This window comes from Carettochelys insculpta, chromosome 17, assembly GCF_033958435.1.
Source record: "Carettochelys insculpta isolate YL-2023 chromosome 17, ASM3395843v1, whole genome shotgun sequence".
In the NCBI taxonomy this organism is placed as follows: Eukaryota; Metazoa; Chordata; order Testudines; family Carettochelyidae; genus Carettochelys; species Carettochelys insculpta.
In genome coordinates this window covers 32,581,446-32,601,987 of record NC_134153.1, presented here as the reverse complement: position 1 = coordinate 32,601,987, position 20,542 = coordinate 32,581,446, and the positions used below count along the sequence as shown (strand labels likewise).

The 20,542-nt window shown below is 62.9% G+C and overlaps 1 protein-coding gene across 1 annotated transcript; it reads left to right on the top strand.

Moving 5' to 3' along the window:
• Positions 1-1,954: 1,954 nt before the first annotated feature.
• Positions 1,955-18,834, top strand: LOC142022395 (uncharacterized). The gene is made up of 15 exons (XM_075012168.1): positions 1,955-1,968; positions 7,775-7,833; positions 8,397-8,524; positions 8,743-8,886; positions 9,032-9,106; positions 9,506-9,676; positions 10,233-10,329; positions 10,591-10,739; positions 12,509-12,604; positions 12,862-12,979; positions 14,167-14,432; positions 17,062-17,179; positions 17,630-17,799; positions 18,259-18,356; positions 18,729-18,834. The coding sequence occupies exons 1-15, from the start codon at positions 1,955-1,957 to the stop codon at positions 18,832-18,834; spliced, it is 1,809 nt and encodes a 602-aa protein (XP_074868269.1).
• Positions 18,835-20,542: the final 1,708 nt, after the last annotated feature.

Below are 20,542 nucleotides of genomic sequence, written 5' to 3'. Positions count from 1 at the left end.
CCACAAACCAGTGTATACCTCCCTGCACCCCACTACCACTGTGCAGCCCCCCCCCCACAAACCACCCTGCACCCCACTACCACTGTGCAGCCCCCCCCCACAAACCAGTGTATACCTCCCTGCACCCCACTACCACTGTGCAGCCCCCCCCATGACCCAGTGTATACCTGCTTGCACCCCACTACGACTGTGCAGCCTCCCCCACGACCCAGTGGGCACCTGCCCGCACCTCCGCTCTGCTCTGCAGCCCCCACGTGCACAATGTGAAGCTTCGGGGGCGGGGGGGGGGGCGGGGCATGAGACCATCTCACACTTCTCATCAGGTTTTACTGCAAGGTTTCAAACTGGGGAGGTGACATGGTGGGGCGGGGGGCGGGGGGCGGAGGGTGGGGGTTGGCGATGCCACTGCCCCACAGTGAGCTGAGTTAGAGTGAAGGTAGTGCTGCCTTTCTTGTTTGCCCTGCTGCCCCCTCCCAATATCCCCCCCCTCCCCCGGGGCCCCCCAGGGAGGCCCATCCCACAGTTTAAAACCATCTGTGCTCAGTGGGTGGCAGAAAGCTGGGAGGGGCCTGTGGCCCCGGTCTCTGGTTGCTGGCATGTTCATGGGCCCCTGCAATTATGCTGAGGGACCCTTAAGGTCTGTGGCATAGGCCCTGACTCGGGGGGCATTCTGGGTTGTAGCCCGTCCACCTGCCTCCTACCGCTCAGCTGTTCAGGGCCTCCTGCCCTGAGCACGTCCTGCCCCCTGCTGAGCTGGTGCAGGCAGTGTGTGCTGGGGAGGGGCAGCGTGGAGCTGTAGAACCAGGGTAGGGCCCTGGGGGCAGAGGGAGAATCGGGGTGGGCCTCAGGGCAGAGATGAGCTGGAGCACCCCCTCCCCCCAGAAAAATAAATGGCAGCACCTTGTCTGCAGTGCCCACCACTCCAGCCCTGGAACACAGCTAGAACCCAGGAGTCCTGACCTCACAGGCGCTGCTCTGGAGCCCCCCCGCCCCCGGTGTTCTCCTTCAGAATGCAGAGAGGACTCAGGACCCCTGCCGCCACCACCCCCTCGACCCCACTCTCCCCACAGGACCTGGATGCAAACCAGGAGTCCCGGACCCCAGCCCCTTGTCCTGTTCTAACCAGGAGGCACTACTGCTCTCCCAGAGCTGCGAGAGACCCTGGGCTCCTGGAGGGGTTGGGCTCTAGTGGGTTAAAGCTGGTGGGGAGGCTGTGAGCCGAGAGCCAGGGTTCGATAACACTCTGTGAGCCCAAGGCCTCAGCCATGGGCTGCGCCGTGGGGACAGGCTCAGGCTGATGGCTGCTTCACACCCCAGCCCAGGCTGGAAGAGGGCCAGAGCCATTAATGTCTCCATCAGCAACAGCCACTGACCAGGCTGGGGGCTGCATTATTCCTGCCACTGCACAACCTCAGCCAGGCCTGGGCCCCATGACAGTGGGTGCTGCAGAGCCCATCAGACCGCCTGGGCCCTGGCAGTGATGCCCAGCCGTGCCCACCACACCAGCTGGGCACAGAACCTGTCACCTCCCACGCCCTGGGATGGGCACTGCACAGAGAGCCCCAGGGCAGGAGGGGAGGGCTGGGAGTGCAGCAGGACGATTCCAGGGGTTCTCCCCAACGCACCACAGCACAGGACTCCCGGCCAGAGCAGCAGGGAAAGGGCACAACTAGCATTGACTCCTAGGTGCACTGCCTCCCTGTCTCCCTTCCTCTCAGGGGGCTCAGACCCTGGGGGTTCCCCGTCCGCACCCCAAGGCCGCTCCGCTGCTGCCTTATCTCTTCTGCAAGGCCACAAAGCTGCACTCTCACCCCATTCCTAGCCAGGCCCCACCCAGCCCAGCACATCAGCTGCCAGGGACCAGGTGTGGGCTGCACTCCCCGACCGCAGCAGTGCCTGCCGCCCTGAGTCCATCCAGTGCTGTGCAGCAGGGCACGGAGCTGGCCCTGCCACGATGCTCCTGCCGTGGTGAGTGGGGGACCCAGGTGTGGGCGCACAGGGCTGGAGCAGCACACCACAGCTGGCAGTATAGCTGTGGGGCTGGAGATAAAGTGTGGGTCGGCGCTAAGCGGACCCCCCCCCCCCGCCCCCGGCCCATCTATGGCTGTCCGGGGGCGGGTAGCAGCTGTAAGCAGGATCTGGGTCCCCAGTCGCTGGGTGTTTCAGTGGAGCAGTAGCTGCCAGTGGGTTGCCCCCCACCTCAGGCCTGTTGGGTCTGGAGGAAGCTGGCTGCCCATCTCTGGCTTGTGAGGGGAGCAGTAGCTGTGAGGAAGCTGCCCCCCCCCCCCCCAGCTCTGGGCAGTGAGGGGAGCAGTAGCTGTGAGGAGGCTGGGACCCCCAGCTCTGGGCTGTGAGGGGAGCAGTAGCTGTGAGGAAGCTGCCCCCCCCCCCCCCCCAGCTCTGGGCAGTGAGGGGAGCAGTAGCTGTGAGGAGGCTGGGACCCCCAGCTCTGGGCTGTGAGGGGAGCAGTAGCTGTGAGGAGGCTGGGACCCCCAGCTCTGGGCTGTGAGGGGAGCAGTAGCTGTGAGGAGGCTGGGACCCCCAGCTCTGGGCTGTGAGGGGAGCAGTAGCTGTGAGGAGGCTGGGACCCCCAGCTCTGGGCTGTGAGGGGAGCAGTAGCTGTGAGGAGGCTGGGACCCCCAGCTCTGGGCTGTGAGGGGAGCAGTAGCTGTGAGGAGGCTGGGACCCCCAGCTCTGGGCAGTGAGGGGAGCAGTAGCTGTGAGGAGGCTGGGACCCCCAGCTCTGGGCTGTGAGGGGAGCAGTAGCTATGAGGAGGCTGGGACCCCCAGCTCTGGGCTGTGAGGGGAGCAGTAGCTGTGAGGAGGCTGGGACCCCCAGCTCTGGGCAGTGAGGGGAGCAGTAGCTGTGAGGAGGCTGGGACCCCCAGCTCTGGGCAGTGAGGGGAGCAGTAGCTGTGAGGAGGCTGGGACCCCCAGCTCTGGGCAGTGAGGGGAGCAGTAGCTGTGAGGAGGCTGGGACCCCCAGCTCTGGGCTGTGAGGGGAGCAGTAGCTGTGAGGAGGCTGGGACCCCCAGCTCTGGGCTGTGAGGGGAGCAGTAGCTGTGAGGAGGCTGGGACCCCCAGCTCTGGGCAGTGAGGGGAGCAGTAGCTGTGAGGAGGCTGGGACCCCCAGCTCTGGGCTGTGAGGGGAGCAGTAGCTGTGAGGAGGCTGGGACCCCCAGCTCTGGGCTGTGAGGGGAGCAGTAGCTGTGAGGAGGCTGGGACCCCCAGCTCTGGGCAGTGAGGGGAGCAGTAGCTGTGAGGAGGCTGGGACCCCCAGCTCTGGGCTGTGAGGGGAGCAGTAGCTGTGAGGAGGCTGGGACCCCCAGCTCTGGGCTGTGAGGGGAGCAGTAGCTGTGAGGAAGCTGACCCCCCCCGCCCCAGCTCTGGGCTGTGAGGGAGTAGCAAGTGGGTCAGCAGCCTGACCGCTGTCTCCAGCATGGGTGATGCTGGGTTTCCACCGTGCCAAGGGCCCGTTGCTCCTGTTGGGGTTTGGGTGTTGTGGGTGTCTCGTGGCTCCCAGCCAAAGGGGACAGCGCTGCTGCAGAACAGCTCATGTCTCGGCACAAGGAGCCGGGCATGGAGGGAGTGCAGCCGCACCTGAGGGGCAGGGGGGGGGGGGGGGCGGGGGGGGGGGGCGGGTGTCGGTGCTGTTGTCCCCTCAGTGTGGGAAGAATGGTTGGTTCATCATGTGTCATAGGCCCCACACTGCTCCTCCAGCCCGGGACAGAAGGGCTCTTGGGAGAGGGGAGTGCGGTGCTGAGGTCTTAGCTGCTGTAACAGGAATTGTGCAGCGCCCAGCACAGGGTGGCAGGACAAAGATGGGATTGGTCAGTGTTTGGGGGGCAGCGCAGCAGTGCATGGCTGGGATTGGTGAGGGCCAGGCGGGGGGCAGCACAGCAGTGCATGGCTGGGATTGGTGAGGGCCAGGGAGGGGTGGAGGCAGCACAGCAGTGCATGGCTGGGATTGGGGAGGGCCAGGGAGGGGTGGGGGCAGCGCAGCAGTGCGTGGCTGGGATTGGGGAGGGGTGGAGGCAGCACAACAGTGCATGGCTGGGATTGGGGAGGGCCAGGGAGGGGTGGGGGCAGCGCAGCAGTGCATGGCTGGGATTGGGGAGGGGTGGAGGCAGCACAGCAGTGCATGGCTGGGATTGGGGAGGGGTGGAGGGAGCACAGCAGTGCGTGGCTGGGATTGGGGAGGGGTGGAGGGAGCACAGCAGTGCATGGCTGGGATTGGGGAGGGGTGGAGGCAGCACAGCAGTGCATGGCTGGGATTGGGGAGGGGTGGAGGCAGCACAGCAGTGCGTGACTGGGATTGGGGAGGGGTGGAGGCAGCACAGCAGTGCATGGCTGGGATTGGTGAGGGCCAGGCGGGGGGCAGCACAGCAGTGCATGGCTGGGATTGGTGAGGGCCAGGGAGGAGTGGAGGCAGCACAGCAGTGCATGGCTGGGATTGGGGAGGGCCAGGGAGGGGTGGGGGCAGCGCAGCAGTGCGTGGCTGGGATTGGGGAGGGCCAGGGAGGGGTGGGGGCAGCGCAGCAGTGCATGGCTGGGATTGGGGAGGGCCAGGGAGGGGTGGAGGCAGCACAGCAGTGCGTGGCTGGGATTGGTGAGGGCCAGGCGGGGGGCAGCACAGCAGTGCATGGCTGGGATTGGGGAGGGGTGGAGGGAGCACAGCAGTGCATGGCTGGGATTGGGGAGGGGTGGAGGGAGCACAGCAGTGCATGGCTGGGATTGGGGAGGGGTGGAGGGAGCACAGCAGTGCGTGGCTGGGATTGGGGAGGGGTGGAGGGAGCACAGCAGTGCATGGCTGGGATTGGGGAGGGGTGGAGGCAGCACAGCAGTGCGTGGCTGGGATTGGTGAGGGCCAGGCGGGGGGCAGCACAGCAGTGCATGGCTGGGATTGGGGAGGGGTGGAGGCAGCGCAGCAGTGCGTGGCTGGGATTGGGGAGGGGTGGAGGCAGCACAGCAGTGCGTGGCTGGGATTGGTGAGGGCCAGGGAGGGGTGGAGGGAGCACAGCAGTGCGTGGCTGAGATTGGGGAGGGGTGGAGGCAGCACAGCAGTGCGTGGCTGGGATTGGTGAGGGCCAGGGAGGGGTGGGGGCAGCACAGCAGTGCATGGCTGGGATTGGGGAGGGGTGGGGGCAGCACAGCAGTGCGTGGCTGGGATTGGTGAGGGCCAGGGAGGGGTGGAGGGAGCACAGCAGTGCGTGGCTGGGATTGGTGAGGGCCAGGGAGGGGTGGGGGCAGCACAGCAGTGCATGGCTGGGATTGGGGAGGGGTGGGGGCAGCGCAGCAGTGCGTGGCTGGGATTGGGGAGGGGTGGAGGGAGCACAGCAGTGCGTGGCTGGGATTGGGGAGGGGTGGAGGGAGCACAGCAGTGCGTGACTGGGATTGGGGAGGGGTGGAGGCAGCACAGCAGTGCGTGGCTGGGATTGGTGAGGGCCAGGGAGGGGTGGGGGCAGCACAGCAGTGCGTGGCTGGGATTGGTGAGGGCCAGGGAGGGATGGAGGGAGCACAGCAGTGCATGGCTGGGATTGGGGAGGGGTGGAGGGAGCACAGCAGTGCGTGGCTGGGATTGGTGAGGGCCAGGGAGGGGTGGGGGCAGCGCAGCAGTGCGTGGCTGGGATTGGTGAGGGCCAGGGAGGGATGGAGGGAGCACAGCAGTGCATGGCTGGGATTGGGGAGGGGTGGAGGGAGCACAGCAGTGCATGGCTGGGATTGGGGAGGGGTGGAGGGAGCACAGCAGTGCGTGGCTGGGATTGGGGAGGGGTGGAGGGAGCACAGTAGTGCGTGGCTGGGATTGGTGAGGGCCAGGGAGGGATGGAGGGAGCACAGCAGTGCATGGCTGGGATTGGGGAGGGGTGGAGGGAGCACAGCAGTGCATGGCTGGGATTGGGGAGGGGTGGAGGGAGCACAGCAGTGCGTGGCTGGGATTGGGGAGGGCCAGGGAGGGATGGAGGGAGCACAGCAGTGCATGGCTGGGATTGGTGAGGGCCAGGGAGGGGTGGGGGCAGCGCAGCAGTGCGTGGCTGGGATTGGTGAGGGCCAGGGAGGGATGGAGGGAGCACAGCAGTGCATGGCTGGGATTGGGGAGGGGTGGAGGGAGCACAGCAGTGCATGGCTGGGATTGGGGAGGGGTGGAGGGAGCACAGCAGTGCGTGGCTGGGATTGGGGAGGGGTGGAGGGAGCACAGTAGTGCGTGGCTGGGATTGGTGAGGGCCAGGGAGGGGTGGAGGGAGCACAGCAGTGCATGGCTGGGATTGGGGAGGGGTGGAGGGAGCACAGCAGTGCATGGCTGGGATTGGGGAGGGGTGGAGGGAGCACAGTAGTGCGTGGCTGGGATTGGTGAGGGCCAGGGAGGGATGGAGGGAGCACAGCAGTGCATGGCTGGGATTGGGGAGGGGTGGAGGCAGCACAGCAGTGCATGGCTGGGATTGGTGAGGGCCAGGGAGGGGTGGGGGCAGCACAGCAGTGCGTGGCTGGGATTGGTGAGGGGCAGGGAGGGATGGAGGGAGCACAGCAGTGCATGGCTGGGATTGGGGAGGGATGGAGGGAGCACAGCAGTGCGTGGCTGGGATTGGTGAGGGCCAGGGAGGGGTGGGGGCAGCGCAGCAGTGCGTGGCTGGGATTGGTGAGGGGCAGGGAGGGATGGAGGGAGCACAGCAGTGCATGGCTGGGATTGGGGAGGGCCAGGGAGGGGTGGGGGCAGCGCAGCAGTGCATGGCTGGGATTGGGGAGGGGTGGAGGGAGCACAGCAGTGCATGGCTGGGATTGGGGAGGGGTGGAGGGAGCACAGCAGTGCGTGGCTGGGATTGGGGAGGGCCAGGGAGGGGTGGGGGCAGCGCAGCAGTGCGTGGCTGGGATTGGGGAGGGGTGGGGGCAGCGCAGCAGTGCGTGGCTGGGATTGGTGAGGGCCAGGCGGGGGGGCAGCACAGCAGTGCATGGCTGGGATTGGGGAGGGGTGGAGGCAGCACAGCAGTGCATGGCTGGGATTGGGGAGGGGTGGAGGCAGCACAGCAGTGCATGGCTGGGATTGGGGAGGGGTGGGGGCAGCGCAGCAGTGCGTGGCTGGGATTGGTGAGGGCCAGGGAGGGATGGAGGGAGCACAGCAGTGCATGGCTGGGATTGGGGAGGGCCAGGGAGGGGTGGGGGCAGCGCAGCAGTGCGTGGCTGGGATTGGTGAGGGGCAGGGAGGGATGGAGGGAGCACAGCAGTGCATGGCTGGGATTGGGGAGGGCCAGGGAGGGGTGGGGGCAGCGCAGCAGTGCGTGGCTGGGATTGGGGAGGGCCAGGCGGGGGGGCAGCACAGCAGTGCGTGGTGGGGATTGGCCAAGGCCTAGCACAGGAGGCTGGTGCTGTGCTGTGCTGTGCTGTGCTGTGCTGTGCTGTGTGTGTGGGTGCTGGTCTCAGGGAGGGGGGTTTCATAACGACTGTCCCGGGGCACATCCCTTGGTCTGTCTGCAACATCCAGCCTGGCACCCTCCCAGCGCGCTGGGCCCAAAGCACCTAACCCTCAGGCCCCAGTGCATGGTGGGTGCTCCCTGGGGTGCCAAGTCCATCTGTGCCCATGGGGGCTCTGCAGGGAGCAGGTCTGTGAGATGGGGGATCTGCAGGGCACATGTCTGAAGGAGTGGAGGGAGATGATGATATATGGAGGGGCTCCTTTCTGCCACAGCCTCCCGGGCCGCAGTATTCACCCACCAGCCCCCCAGAAGAGAGGTGGCAGGGGCACCCCTGTATTGTGCTGACTCTGCCCCATTCCTCTTCTCAGGCTGGGCCTGCTCTGCGTGGTGGTGTGTTGGCATGGCGGCTCCGTGCCCTTCCCTGAGGGTGAGTCTGCTGGGGGCCTGGCATGGCGCCTGTTGCTGCAGGGGGCTCCCAGGGCTGAGGGGAGCCTGGAATGAACAAGCCCTGGCAGGGTGCAGGGCTGGCTTAGGGCTGCTGTGACTGACAGAGGGGCAAAGGATAGCTGGGCCTGGCAGGGTGGGGTGACCCCGCCAGCCTGTGGCCCTGATAGGGGAGGAGTCCCCGCACCAGGCACGGTGCTGAGGTGGGTTGTTGTGGCTTGGTGCTGCCCCATAACACTGCTCATCCCTCCAGGAGCTGCACACACTGAGTGCCGGGGCCATTTCTTCTGGGTTTGGCTGGACAAGGCATTTGTGGGGCAGAGCCACTGGCGCTATGGGATCTACAATGAGTGCAGGGGCCCTGGGGGGCTGGCTCTGTGGACACGGAGCCCTGCGTGGCTCCTTGGGGCAGAGGCTGGGTGTGTGGGAAGCCAGGGGTGGGTGCATGGGGTGAGGTGTAGCTTGGTGGGACGCTGCGGAGGTGCTTGTACTCCAGGTGCCAGGTGGGGCGAGTCCAGTGGGGCTCCAGCTGGTTTCTCCCGGCAGCTGAGTCGGGGCAGTACATCGAGGTGACAGGGCAGCTGGCTTCGCAGTGTGGATTCACGGCAGGCACTGACCTCCGTGGGAACCCCCAGATCCGCGTCTCCTTCCTGGCTTGTTCTGTCCACAACAGCGTGAGTGCCGGGCGCCCAGTCCTTCCTGCCAGGAGCTGGGTGTGATCATGGGCCTCTGCCACGTCCTGAAAGGGATGGGTCCTGACTCCTAGCCCTCCGCACCTGTTACCCCTAGACCCATTTCCCTGCCTGGGCTGTGACCCCAGGGGCCAGGTGTCTGCTGCCATCGCCTGCGGGGAGAGGGCCTAACCTCTGCTGTCTCTTGCTTGGGGACCCAGCTGGACCAGGAATTCAGCCTGCAGCTGCAGGTGGTGATGACAGGTGCTCCAGGGCCCAACGTCCCCTATGATGTGACCATCTGCTGTCCCTTGGGAGCCCCGTGGAGCCCCCGGGAGATTGTCTGTGAGGAGAACTACATGGAGGTGAGGGGGGGGTGGCACAGCAGGACTGGAGGGGGAAGAACTTGTGTCTTGGGGGGCTCCTGGGGCAGCCCCACACCTGCTGGGTCACCAGAGGAAACCTCTAGCATGCTTCTTCCCCAGCTTGAGCTGTCCGGTGCTGTTGCAGGTGTTGGTGCGGCGGGCTGTGCCTGGCATTGCTAGCGAGGCTCTGAACGAGGACTGGGTCGCGGCCTGGCCAGTGGTGAGTGTGCTCGGGACAGCTGTAGTATCAGTGGACCACTATCACTGGGTCCGTCTTCCACCACAGACAGTACACGGAGCTTGGCCTGCACCTCTGTAGCAGCGCTTTGTCCCTGGCACACCCGCTCTCTGAGCCGCAGCGAGCACAGGACTGGCCCTGGACGTGCCCCAGGCACAGGCTGGCTGCGCAGCCAGTGTGTCAGGTCAGATTGCCCCGAACACATGCCAGGGTGGCTGAGCTGAGCCAGGCCTCGGACCTGATGCCCATAGCCCTGTGCAGAGCCACGAGCTCTGCTGCATGGAGTCTGTGGAGGGGTGGCCTGGCAGCACTGGGCCCTGGGCGGACCTGCTCCTGCCCCAGCATCTCAGCAGACTTAGCACGATGTCTCTCCCCTCGCAGGCCCAGGGGACACTGAACCAGGTGTGGCAGGTTGTCTTCCATTTCCAGAATGGCTCCCTGCTCAGCATGCCAGCCACGCAGGCCCACAGCCTGGGCTATGGGGTCAACACCACGGCCACCCGTGTCCTCTTCCGGGCACCGTACAGCACCGCCCAGAGCGAGAGAGCCACAGTGAGGGGCTGGGGGCCAGGAGAACGGGAGGGAGCTGGGTTCACAGTGGAGGATGGGGGGAGGCACTGGGGGTCCAGGGATGGGAGAGAGCTGGGTGCACAGTGTGGATGGTGGGGGCAATGGGGTCATCAGGGGTGGGAGGCAGCTGGGTGCACAGTGGGGGCTGGGGGCATGGGGATCCAGGGGGGTGGGAGGGAGCTGGGATCTGGGGGGTCCTGGGTGCACAGTGGGGGATGGGAGCACTGGGGGTTCAGAAGACACTGCTGCTATCGGGAGGCTCCAGGAGCCTGGCCCTTGACGGCACTCATGCCCGCTTGGCTGCACGTGTGCTCATGCCCAGCTCCTGGTGGGGCAGAAGGAGCAGCTGGAAGCTGACTTAGCACCAGCCCATGCATGGGTTCCTCTGGGCTACTGCCAGGGCTGCTCAAGCCCATTTACACCAGTGGTCAGACTCCCTGCCCTGGGCTGGCTGTTGGTGGAATGTGGGGGGGACCTTGACTGAGCCCTCAGGGCAGCCCCCCTCCCCAGTGCCCCTTCACTGACCCACTCTCCACAGGCAGAGGGGCTGGAGATGGAAGTGGCCAGGGCAACAGTGTTCTACAAACAGGCCTGGATGATCCTCGTGGTGGACACAGCTGTGGCCTGCCCCATCAGTGAGTCCTGGAGGGAGCCCAGGGTTGGGCTAACAAGGGGCTCTGGGTTGGGAGTGAGGGGCACTGACTGGCTTAGAGCCCAGGTGGGTACTGGGGGCTGCAGGTCAGGAGTGGCGGGCACTGATGGGGCTGAAGGAGCAGAGCTCAGAGGACCAGTAGGTAGGACTCATGGCTCCCTGTCTGTAGATTCCCCTCAGGTCAGTGCTACGACCTTGAGCTGGCAGACAGCACGGATCATGCCCTCCTTGGTGCTCTGGCCAGAGCAGTACCAAGCTGAGCGGGTCCAGATGGGCCTGGATGGTCGCCTGATTGACGCAGCCACGGTGGCACGCAATGGCTACTCCTTGCTGACAGATACTAGGCTGATCCTCATTGTGGTGCCCATTGGCGCCCCTGGGGGGCTGATGCAGGTCAGTGCGCCGGTGCTGGGAAGAGATGGCTCACTCTGCCAGGTGGGGAGCTCTGCTGAGGCCAATGATTGTTCTGAATCTGGCAGGAGGTCCCTGTAGCAAGGAGCTCACTGTCTGGATGGCCAAAGGACAGGCCCCTCAGCTTGGCAGCGGCAGAGCTGGGTGGGAATCCAGGGGTCCTGGCTCCCAGCCTGCCCTGCTCTTACCCATTGGGCCCCAGCGCCCCCCCGCCGCTAGGGCAGAGCCCTGGAGTCACAACTACCTGGCCTGGATCTCCAGCCTGTGACCAGGCTCCAGGAACTCCTGTAATTGCCAGTCTGTGCCCAGGGTCCTGCCAGCCTCTCCCCACAGCACCCCAGCTCCCCATGTAGTGCAAGTGCACTGGGACGTACAGCCCCTCTCTGGTCTATCCCCTCCGCTCATGGGCTGTGCTTAGTGGGTGAGTGCTCCTGGCTGTCCCCTGGCTGAACTCTCTCCTCCCATGGGAGGGTCTCCCCAGAGGGGCATCATAGCTCCCCTCCTCCTCACAGAGCGCCCTGGTGGGCAATCACTACGGCACCAGGTACAGCATCCACTTGCTGCTGGACAGGCAATGGCAAGGGGACGCAAGCGATAGGACCCGGCACCGCAGTTACCGGACCAGCCGCACCCCCTTCTCCCCGCAGCCGCCCCAGATCATTGATGGTAGGTGCAGTCTCTGCTCCCCAGGCACCAGGTGCCCCAAGCCCCATGGGAAGCAGGTGCCAGCCCCTGGCTCTGGCACTCAGGTGGGGGTCGCTGCCTTTCCAATGGGTGCCCAAATCTCTGCAGCAGAAGAGCCCAGGACTGAGCTCCTGGCGTAGGTCTCCATAGCCCTGGCCAGCCTCTTCCATCGGCAAGGGCCCAGGTAGCCCTGCCCTGGCAGGGGATGTCCCATGTTTCCACAGGTGGCCGGGGAGGTGGTGGTAGGCTGGTTGGGGGAGGGGCAGGGGAACGATACTTCCAAACTGAGGAAGCTAAACCAAAGGTGCCCCCCACCCCCCCAGCAGAGCATGTGGCTTCAGCTCCTCCAACGACCCCAAGTCCAAAGCCCCCACTGGCCCCCCCACCCCCAGTGCTGCTCAGCACAGACCCAGCTTTGGGGTCTGAGCAGGGGATGGGGCAGGGGTCATGGAACACCTTCCAGACAGACTTCAGGCTGGGTCTGCCTCGTGGTGCCCATCGGTGCCCCCCTCTTGGCTTGTGGTCTCCTGCTGCCCCACTGATGCTGCACCAGACCCCCACCCCACATTCAGGAGCGCCGTCTTTGCACAAACGAGGAGGCCAGTGGCATGTTAAGGGCTAACAGAAGTAATTGGCCATAAGCAAAACCCACCACTTCTGCTGCAGGTCCCTTTGTGGGCGACAAGCCTGCCGCCACAGTCCGCCTGTCCCCGCGCCCCTCCAGTCTGGTCCAGGGTATGGCAGAGCAGGCTGCAGGGGCCAATGGGGTGTCAGACGGTACAGAAATCACCGGCTCCCAGCACGCTGTTAGGACACTGAGCTCCACTGAGCTCATGGCCTTTGGTATGGGGTTCCCAGAGCGGGGGCAGGGGACTGGCTGTCTGCAGGGAGGGTAGCTGCACTTGCAGTGCTCCAGTAAAACCCTGACGTGCTGTGCCCCGTCTCCTCCCCCAGACACCATCGCAGCTGAGCGCTACTTCAAGGTGCGCCTGGGGCACTTCCTGCCTGACGTGGAGCTGGTGTCTGTCTCCGTGGGTGGATGGCCCCTTAGCCTCTCCGAGGCCCAGGACCGCGGTTTTGACCCCCATGAGCATCCTAACCCCAACGGCACCAAGGCCTTTGGGCTGCGGGTGCCCTTCGCTGACCCCCTGGTGCAGCAGCAGGTAATAGGGGAGATAGGGCAGAGGGCTCCTGTGCACAGGGAGTGGGTCTGTGGCTGTGAGGCCCCAAGAGCTCTGTATGACCTGCCCTGCCCTGCAGCAGCTGGCTTGGGGCTGAAGGCTGGTGTGGAGACAGTCAGCAGACCCTGGTCTTGCATGACATACCCTGGGGGTGTCCACAGCCCCTGCAATGGGGCTGCAGTAGCCTGCAGCTGGAGAGCTGAGGGGGTTGGCTCTGACCCAGTCTGTTGTCCTGGCAGTACCTTCATGGCCCCTTCAGGCGCTACACCCTGCACCTCAACTACACCTTGCGGTTGGAACCCACGAGGGAGACCTTCACCCACCTGGGGATCATCAGCTGTGATATCCCAGATGTGGGTGAGCTGAGTCAGGGCCTAGCGGGAATGGAATGCTCTGTGGGCAGCGGGTAGCGGGGGCGTACAGGCTGGGGGTGCTGCGGGGGCAGTGGGTAGCAGGGTGGGTACAGGCTGGGGGTGCTGCGGGGGCAGTGGGTAGCAGGATGGGTACAGGCTGGTGGTGTGGTTGGGGCAGTGGCTATCAGGGTGGGTACAGGCTGGGGGTATTGTGGGGGCAGTGGGTATCAAGGTGGCTACAGGCTGGGGGTGTTGTGGGGGCAGTGGGTAGCAGGGTGGGTACAGGCTGGTGGTGTGGTTGGGGCAGTGGCTATCAGGGTGGGTACAGGCTGGGGGTGTTGTGGGGGCAGTGGGTATCAAGGTGGCTACAGGCTGGGGGTGCTGCGGGGGCAGTGGGTATCAGGGTGGGTACAGGCTGGGGGTGCTGTGGGGGCAGTGGCTATCAGGGTGGGTACAGGCTGGGGGTGCTGCGGGGGCAGTGGCTATCAGGGTGGGTACAGGCTGGGGGTGCTGCAGGGGCAGTGGCTATCAGGGTGGGTACAGGCTGGGGGTGCTGCAGGGGCAGTGGGTATCAGGGTGGGTACAGGCTGGGGGTGCTGCGGGGGCAGTGGGTATCAGGGTGGGTACAGGCTGGGGGTGTTGTGGGGGCAGTGGGTATCAGGGTGGGTACAGGCTGGGGGTGCTGCGGGGCCAGTGGGTATCAGGGTGGGTACAGGCTGGGGGTGCTGCGGGGGCAGTGGCTATCAGGGTGGCTACAGGCTGGGGGTGCTGCGGGGGCAGTGGGTAGCAGGGTGGGTACAGGCTGGGGGTGTTGTGGGGGCAGTGGGTAGCAGGGTGGGTACAGGCTGGTGGTGTGGTTGGGGCAGTGGCTATCAGGGTGGGTACAGGCTGGGGGTATTGTGTGGGCAGTGGGTATCAAGGTGGCTACAGGCTGGGGGTGCTGCGGGGGCAGTGGCTATCAGGGTGGGTACAGGCTGGGGGTGTTGTGGGGGCAGTGGGTATCAGGGTGGGTACAGGCTGGGGGTGTTGCGGGGAAGGAGGGCCTGGCCTTGGTGTGAATATGGAGGTGGAGGAAGACCCAGGAGTGGCCTTAGTGGGCAGGTGAGGAGGTCATGCCTTCCCCTGTCCTGGACATGCCCACCCAGCTACACACTGCCTCTCATGATACATCTTAGCCAGGGCCTTGCTGAGCCCTCAGCTCTGGGCTGCTCCATGAGACTGGATCCATGTTTTACTCCCTTCTCCTGTGGGCAGTGCCACCTGTCTTCCAGGGCTCCTGTGAGGCAGGGGCGCTGGCACTGGTGCTGACCCATGGGACCCTGGATCGGTTCTGGGTACCCTACATTGGGGAGCAGCCCCTGAGCCAGCTGGCAGCCCCCAACAGCTACCAAGTGTCAGACGATGGTCACCATTTCCACCTGGCTGTTCCCCTTCTGGCTCCTGGACTGGCGTACGAGGTAGGTGGAGTAAGTGGGGCGGGCAGGAGGAAGGGAAGATTCTCTGTTGGGGTTGCAGTTCTCATGGGAGGGAGCATGAAGGACAGCTGCCTGCAGCCCACTCTGAACCGAGGCAGCTGTATGTTGCCACGCTCTCTGCACGCAGGCGCTGCTCACAGCCAATGGGAGTGTTTCAGTCAGCACACACAGCTGCCCTGGGGTGAAGCTCTCTCTGTGCGGATGGGAAAATCGAAGCTCCTCATTTCACGCTGCTGTCTCCGTCGTGAAAACAGAACCCAACTCCCCTAGAGCTCAGAATTGCACATTCGGCTTGGCTAGAAGCTTCTTGGAACTTTCATTATGTGAGAAATTTTCCAGTTGTTGAACTTCCTGTGGCCTGGATGTACCAGCTCCAGCAGGCCTACATTGGACCTGGCCAGGAGCCCTGGGCAAGTGTGGGCAGACTTTCTCGCCCCAAAGCTTGCTGCCTGGGAGATGCAGTTAGGAAATGGGCAAGCCTCTGGAACCCAGACCAAACCCAAAGACCAAAGCGCTTAGGTTGCTTCAGGAACATTTACATTTGTTCATCCAGGTATTTCCCAGATTGTCAGTTCTGAGAAACAGTTTTCAATCCCTTTTGTAGCTGGGGGTGGGTGGGTGAGAAAGTGGTTCCACGGGCACAAGAGCCATCCATTAACCCCCAAGTCGAATCACATGTTGCCTGAGCTGGTATACCCTCTGGGTCTCTAGAGCCTCACTATAGCAACAAAGAGACTTTCTGGGTCATCGTCTCTTCTGGTGCCCTGATGTGCCTGAGCACAGACCCATAGCAATTTAGGACTGGAAGGGGCCTTGAGAGGCCATCTAGTCAAGTCAGCTGCCTGGAGACAGGGCCAGGCTAGTATATTCCTGACAGGCATTTGTCTACCCTGCTCTTAAAAATCCCCAGTGATGGAGATTCATTCCACAAGCTCTCTAACTAATTTGTTCCAGTGCTTCACTCCCCAACAGGAAGCTTTTCTTGATACCCAACCTTAACCTCCCTTGTGCTATTTAAGCTCATGGCTTCTTGTCTTGTCCTCAGTGGCAAAGAAAACAAGTGTATCACCCTTCCCTTCTTGACATCCTTTTATGTGCTTGAAAGCTCTTTTATCCACCTTAGCCTTCTCATCTCCAGACTAAACAACCCAATTTTTCAAATTGTCACTCATAAGCCATATTTTCTAGATGTGCTGTGCCTCCTTCACCATCGTGGGGAATTCCTCACCCTTCATTGCCAGGGCAGAACACTGGTTTGTCATCTCTAGGGCTGGGTGATAGGGAGCCTGAGTAGAGCCCTGCCTGCTGCCAGAAGTGACCAGCAGCCAGATGTCTCCTTGGGCAGCCACCATCTCCTTCTGGCCTCATGGCACTACAGTGGGGGGACAGATAGCTCAGTGGTTTGCACATTAGTCTCCTAAACTTGAGGCTGTGAGCTCAATCCTTGAGGAGGCCATTTAGGAATTGGGGCAACTAGATGTCAGGGATGGTGCTTGGTCCTGCCAAGAGGGCAGGGGACTGGATTAAATGACCTCCCAAGGTCCCTTCCAGTTCTAGGAGATGTGTGTCTCCAATTATATTTTTATATTTATATTTTTTTAGTTTCCCCCCACAGCCTGGGGGGTCTCCCAGGCAAAAGTGGCATACTAATAAATGGCCCAAAATATGCTAATGAGGCACAGATGTAAATTCCCCAAAACTCATTAGCATAAAGTCACATGACTCCAAAACAGCACGTAGAAGTGCAGCCCCCCAGGCAGTCTTCTGGAAGGAAGTCCTCCTTCCAGAGGCCCCTTCTTCCTGAAAACTTTGGGGAAGAAGGAGCCGCCGGAAGGAGGCCTTTCTTCCGGAAGGCCCCCGGGGGGGGCTGCGCATCTACACACTGTTTTGGAGTCTGGAAGGGCATCTTCCGGACTCCAAATCATGTGACCTCATGCTAATGAGGCATGGAGAATTTACATTCGTGCCTCATTAGCATATTTTGGGCCAGTTATTAGCATGCCACTTTCAGAAAAAGTGAGGTGTAGAAACAGCCCATGTGTATGTTCTCAGTGAATTCCCTGTGGGCACGGGGGCTGTTTGAAGTGACACTTGCAGCTGCACTGTGCCACAGAAGACGGGCAAAATGCAACATACAAATTCACTGCATCTGAGTCTCTCTGCAGAGGCAACTTCCCCTAGATGGACTTCAACATCTCCCCATCAGCTATGCTGAATGGCCATAATCCCCCTGGCTGACCACCCTAATTTTCAATGGATAATAACTTCCTTCTTTTGCAGTCATTTTCTTACATATCTACCTGCCTTTGTATTCGCTCTAGTCCAGCCCCACACAATGGGCCTGGCACCCTGGGGATTGGGCTAACCTGCGGATGCAGTTCCCATGCTCCCAGCTTGTCTTGTTTCTTCCCAAGCAAGGGTCGGGGGTGAGGGTGGGTGACCGCTGCACTGCTGCATTTAGGACACATGGGGGCAGGAGCCAGCTCACACACTAGTGAGGCCTGACCTCTTCCAAGCTCTGGGCTATGCTGGGGTCTGCTGGGGGAAGGGTCCTGCCTTGTGCCAGGGCTGGGGCTCATCCACAGATCACTGTCTGCCATCACACCTCCAGAGCATCTCTCTGCAAGGGCTGACGGCGCGTCTGGATTTCTCCTTCCGGGACAAGAAGACTTTCTTGGTCCTGGCATCCTTCACTGTTGTCTGCACCTTCCCCACAGGACAACTGCTGGGTGAGTGCTGGGTGACAACCCCTGCCAGGATCATGGGATGTCCCTGGGAGGGTTGGTAAGGGGTGCTCCATGGCCTGTGGGGCACAGGTGTCCCACCTCCCTTAGGTATGGCTTCTGCAATGGGGCCCAGGCTGATTCCTTAACTTCTCCACAGTCAGTGGCCATGAACATTGAGCCCAGCCTTATCCCCTGTCCTCGCTCTCCTCTTCCCCCATGTGGGACAGCTGCCCAGCCTCGTATTGGAGTGCCCCACTGGCCAGAGGGCAGAGAGCCCCCCGCTCCCCGAGCTGATCATGCCATGCAGGCAATTTGGGGGCCAGAGGTTAGCAGAGGGTTCTGAGAGCTCAAGCTGCCCAGCAGCTGCTGCTGGGGGAATGATGGGTGATGGTTGGGGTGGGGTGCACTCTGGGCCTGATTGAGACGCTGTCTCCCCCCACTTGATGGGCACAGTGTGCCTGCCCAACAGGACCATGGTGGCCACAGTGCTCAGCCTGGACACCCGGCCTGCTCTTGACCCTCGCCGGACCCACCTGAGGGACCCGAGTTGTGGGCCAGTGGCTTTTGATTCCTTGCGTGCCCTCTTCTCCTTCTCTCTGGCCTCCTGTGGGACCACGTGGCGGGTGAGCCCCTGGGATGTGGGAGGGCAGCAGCTGGTGTCTGTGACTGGGGGCACATCTGGGACAGGAGGGTGCACCTGGTGCAGGCTCTTGCTTAGTGATGGCCGTATGCTGGGCCTCTGGGACAGTGGCAGGGCTTGCGGTGCTTTGCTGGCGGATAGTGGTGGAAGCCAGGTATCTGGGAAGCAAGCCATCTCAGGTGCAGAGGGATGTGGCTGCAGGGGCCCCTCAAGCCCAGATACCTAGATTCACTCACCTCAGTCCCTGGGTTTTAGCAGGGCCAAGCTTTGTCACCCCGTGAGAGAGATGCACCCTTAACAGACAGGCAGATGGATCTGGGAGTGCCCCAGAACCTGTGACTCCAGGGGGCTAGATGGGGCCAAGCTTCTGGAGGTCGGGGAGCCCATGGAATCCCAACCTGCCCTGCCATCTCTGACCTCTGACTTGGTCTCCCCTGCACAGTTTGAAGGTGGTTTCCTGCTGTATGAGAATGAGGTGACCTTTGTGCCTGAGGGGATCCCAGCCACCTCTCCCATCGTCACCCGGGACTCGTGGTACAGGTGAGGGCCCTCTCTTGGGCCAGCAGGGGGGTCCCTGTGGCTGATGGCAAGTGGCTTCAGTGCAGGCCCATCGGGAGAGCAGAGACAAAGTGGGCAGTTGCCCGGGGTGTGGTAATTCTAAGGGACTCGAGGGTCCTGGCCGCTGCTACTGCAACAGCGACAGGAGCTCCAGGGACTCTGGAGGGAGGGGAAGGCACTGCTGAGAGCTGGCTGCCCTGGCCCATCCCTTCCACCTGAGGTCTCCTGCTTCTGGGATGTGGAGCTGCTCCCCCACAAACACCATGCCTTGGGGCCTGTGGTGGCTGTTGGCCCTGCTGCATGAGAGAACCAACATTCCCACCCACCCTGCTAAGCCAAGGTGTCCCTCACCAGGCTGACTCTGCGCTGCCGCTACCCCTTGACAGAGACGCTCTGGGTCTTGGCCCACCAGCAGCTGCCGAAGGAAGTGGTATCAGGGCCCCTCCAGCCTGTGGGTTGAGGTAAGTAGCTCTCCATGCCCCAGGGGTTGCTGGGATCTGCCCACCCACCTGGCCATCCTTCCTTACCTGGACCCCAGCCACACCTCACTGCGTGTCTGCTGCTGCTGCACGGCAGCCATGAGCCAGCTGGTTCCAAGCAGGCTCCAGCCCAACAAAGCCTGTGCCCAGACAAACGGGTTTGTCTTCCAGGCGGCACAGGGCTCCGTGCTGACTTTCGTGTGGCTGTTTTGGCTCTGCTGGAGAGCAGCCCTGAGCTCAGTGCCCGGTGGCTGCGAGAGTGGCACGCTGTCCTCACTGCAGCACCAGGCACACCAGTGGGAGTGGCCCAGCACAAGTCTCAGCCTGGGCAGCTCTCTCCCATGGCAGCGTCACCATCTCCAGCTTTGTCCGGCCAGCGGTGCCCAGTGCTCAGGGTGGCACTGAACATGGCCTGACCTGGGGTTTGTCTCTCAGGCTCAGGAGGAGAGCAGCTGAAGTCCAGGCTGGGGGTCTGTGTGGCAGGAGGGGAGGCCAGCCAGGTTGCAGGAGGCTGACTGGAGTGGGCTGCTCTTGACTCGCTGCACTGGAAGTCTTCATGTGCTCTGCCCCTCCCTGGGAGCCATGCCTACCAGCTCCCCGCCTGCAAGGCGTCAGAGTGACACCATGGATTGGTCAGGCTTCCAGCATGCTCTGGGGCACAGGTCCTGCCTGAAGGGGATGCTAACTCTCTCTGGGCTCCAAGCGCAGTCACAGCCCCATGGCATGGCCTGACCTCAGGATCCCGATGTGTAGATGGCAGGGCTCTGAGATTGGTCCTGTCGCCCCCACCTGCCTGGCAGCACCCATCACGGTGCTGCTTCCTCCCATGCAGGCCCTGTCGCCACAGGCCTGGCACCACCTTTGCCCTGTGTGTGGGAATGGCAGGGTGCAGGCCCACTCCTGACCTCAGCCTGGCAGCCCTGGGCACCTGCTCCCAGCCTGCTGAGCTGTGAACAGAATAAACTCTCCTTGGCCTCACATCTGTGGCTCTGGTACTTTTTCACTGGCGGCACGGGGTGAGACAAGGGTCACCAGCTGCCTCCCACAACCAGCAGGGTCATGGGGCGTGTGCCTCTTTGCCACAGAGCTGCAAATAGCGATTGGCTCTGCTGCTTCTGGGTCAGCCTCAGGAAGGGAGCTGCAGGCCCCTTCTTGCTGCTCGAGGGGCAGAGCTCACCATGTCCCAGTTCACCCCAGGGCTAGGAACTGTTCAACTCCATTTGAGCAAGGGGCTAAGAGCTCCCAGCCAAGCCAGCTCTGAGCCCACCACTGTGTTGACAGCAGCAGCCTCTAACTTGTGCTCCTTTGCACTAGACCTCGCCTGCCTCTGCCCAAGCCATGGCAAGAGAGAGGTAGCGTATCCAGCCAGCCCTGGGCGTGGGCTGGGCTAACTGATCCAGTCACTTCAGGCCAGCTGGACAGCAGCCAGAAGGGACCACTGCCAGATGGTGGAGGAGGAACCGAACCGACCATGTCTGACCAGTGCTTGGCACATGGTGTCCCTTCCTCATGCCCCCAGCCTTGCCAACTGCATGGTTACCATAGCAACACCTGGCTCCATTGGGCCCCCTTATCTTCTCTTATTACTAACACACAAGGCAATGGGACTGGGGGCACCCTTGTGCCTTTACTTCCAAGCCTGTAGTGCTTGTTCAGCCTCTTTAACTTACAAGCAAGGCCGCCAGCGAG

Bases quoted from the DNA above. Each gene is read 5' to 3' on its own strand.
- LOC142022395 (XM_075012168.1), top strand. The intron at 8,525-8,742 runs GTGAGTGCCGGG...TTGGGGACCCAG, and splicing joins CTTGTTCTGTCCACAACAGC to CTGGACCAGGAATTCAGCCT. The intron at 9,677-10,232 runs GTGAGGGGCTGG...CACTCTCCACAG, and splicing joins CCCAGAGCGAGAGAGCCACA to GCAGAGGGGCTGGAGATGGA.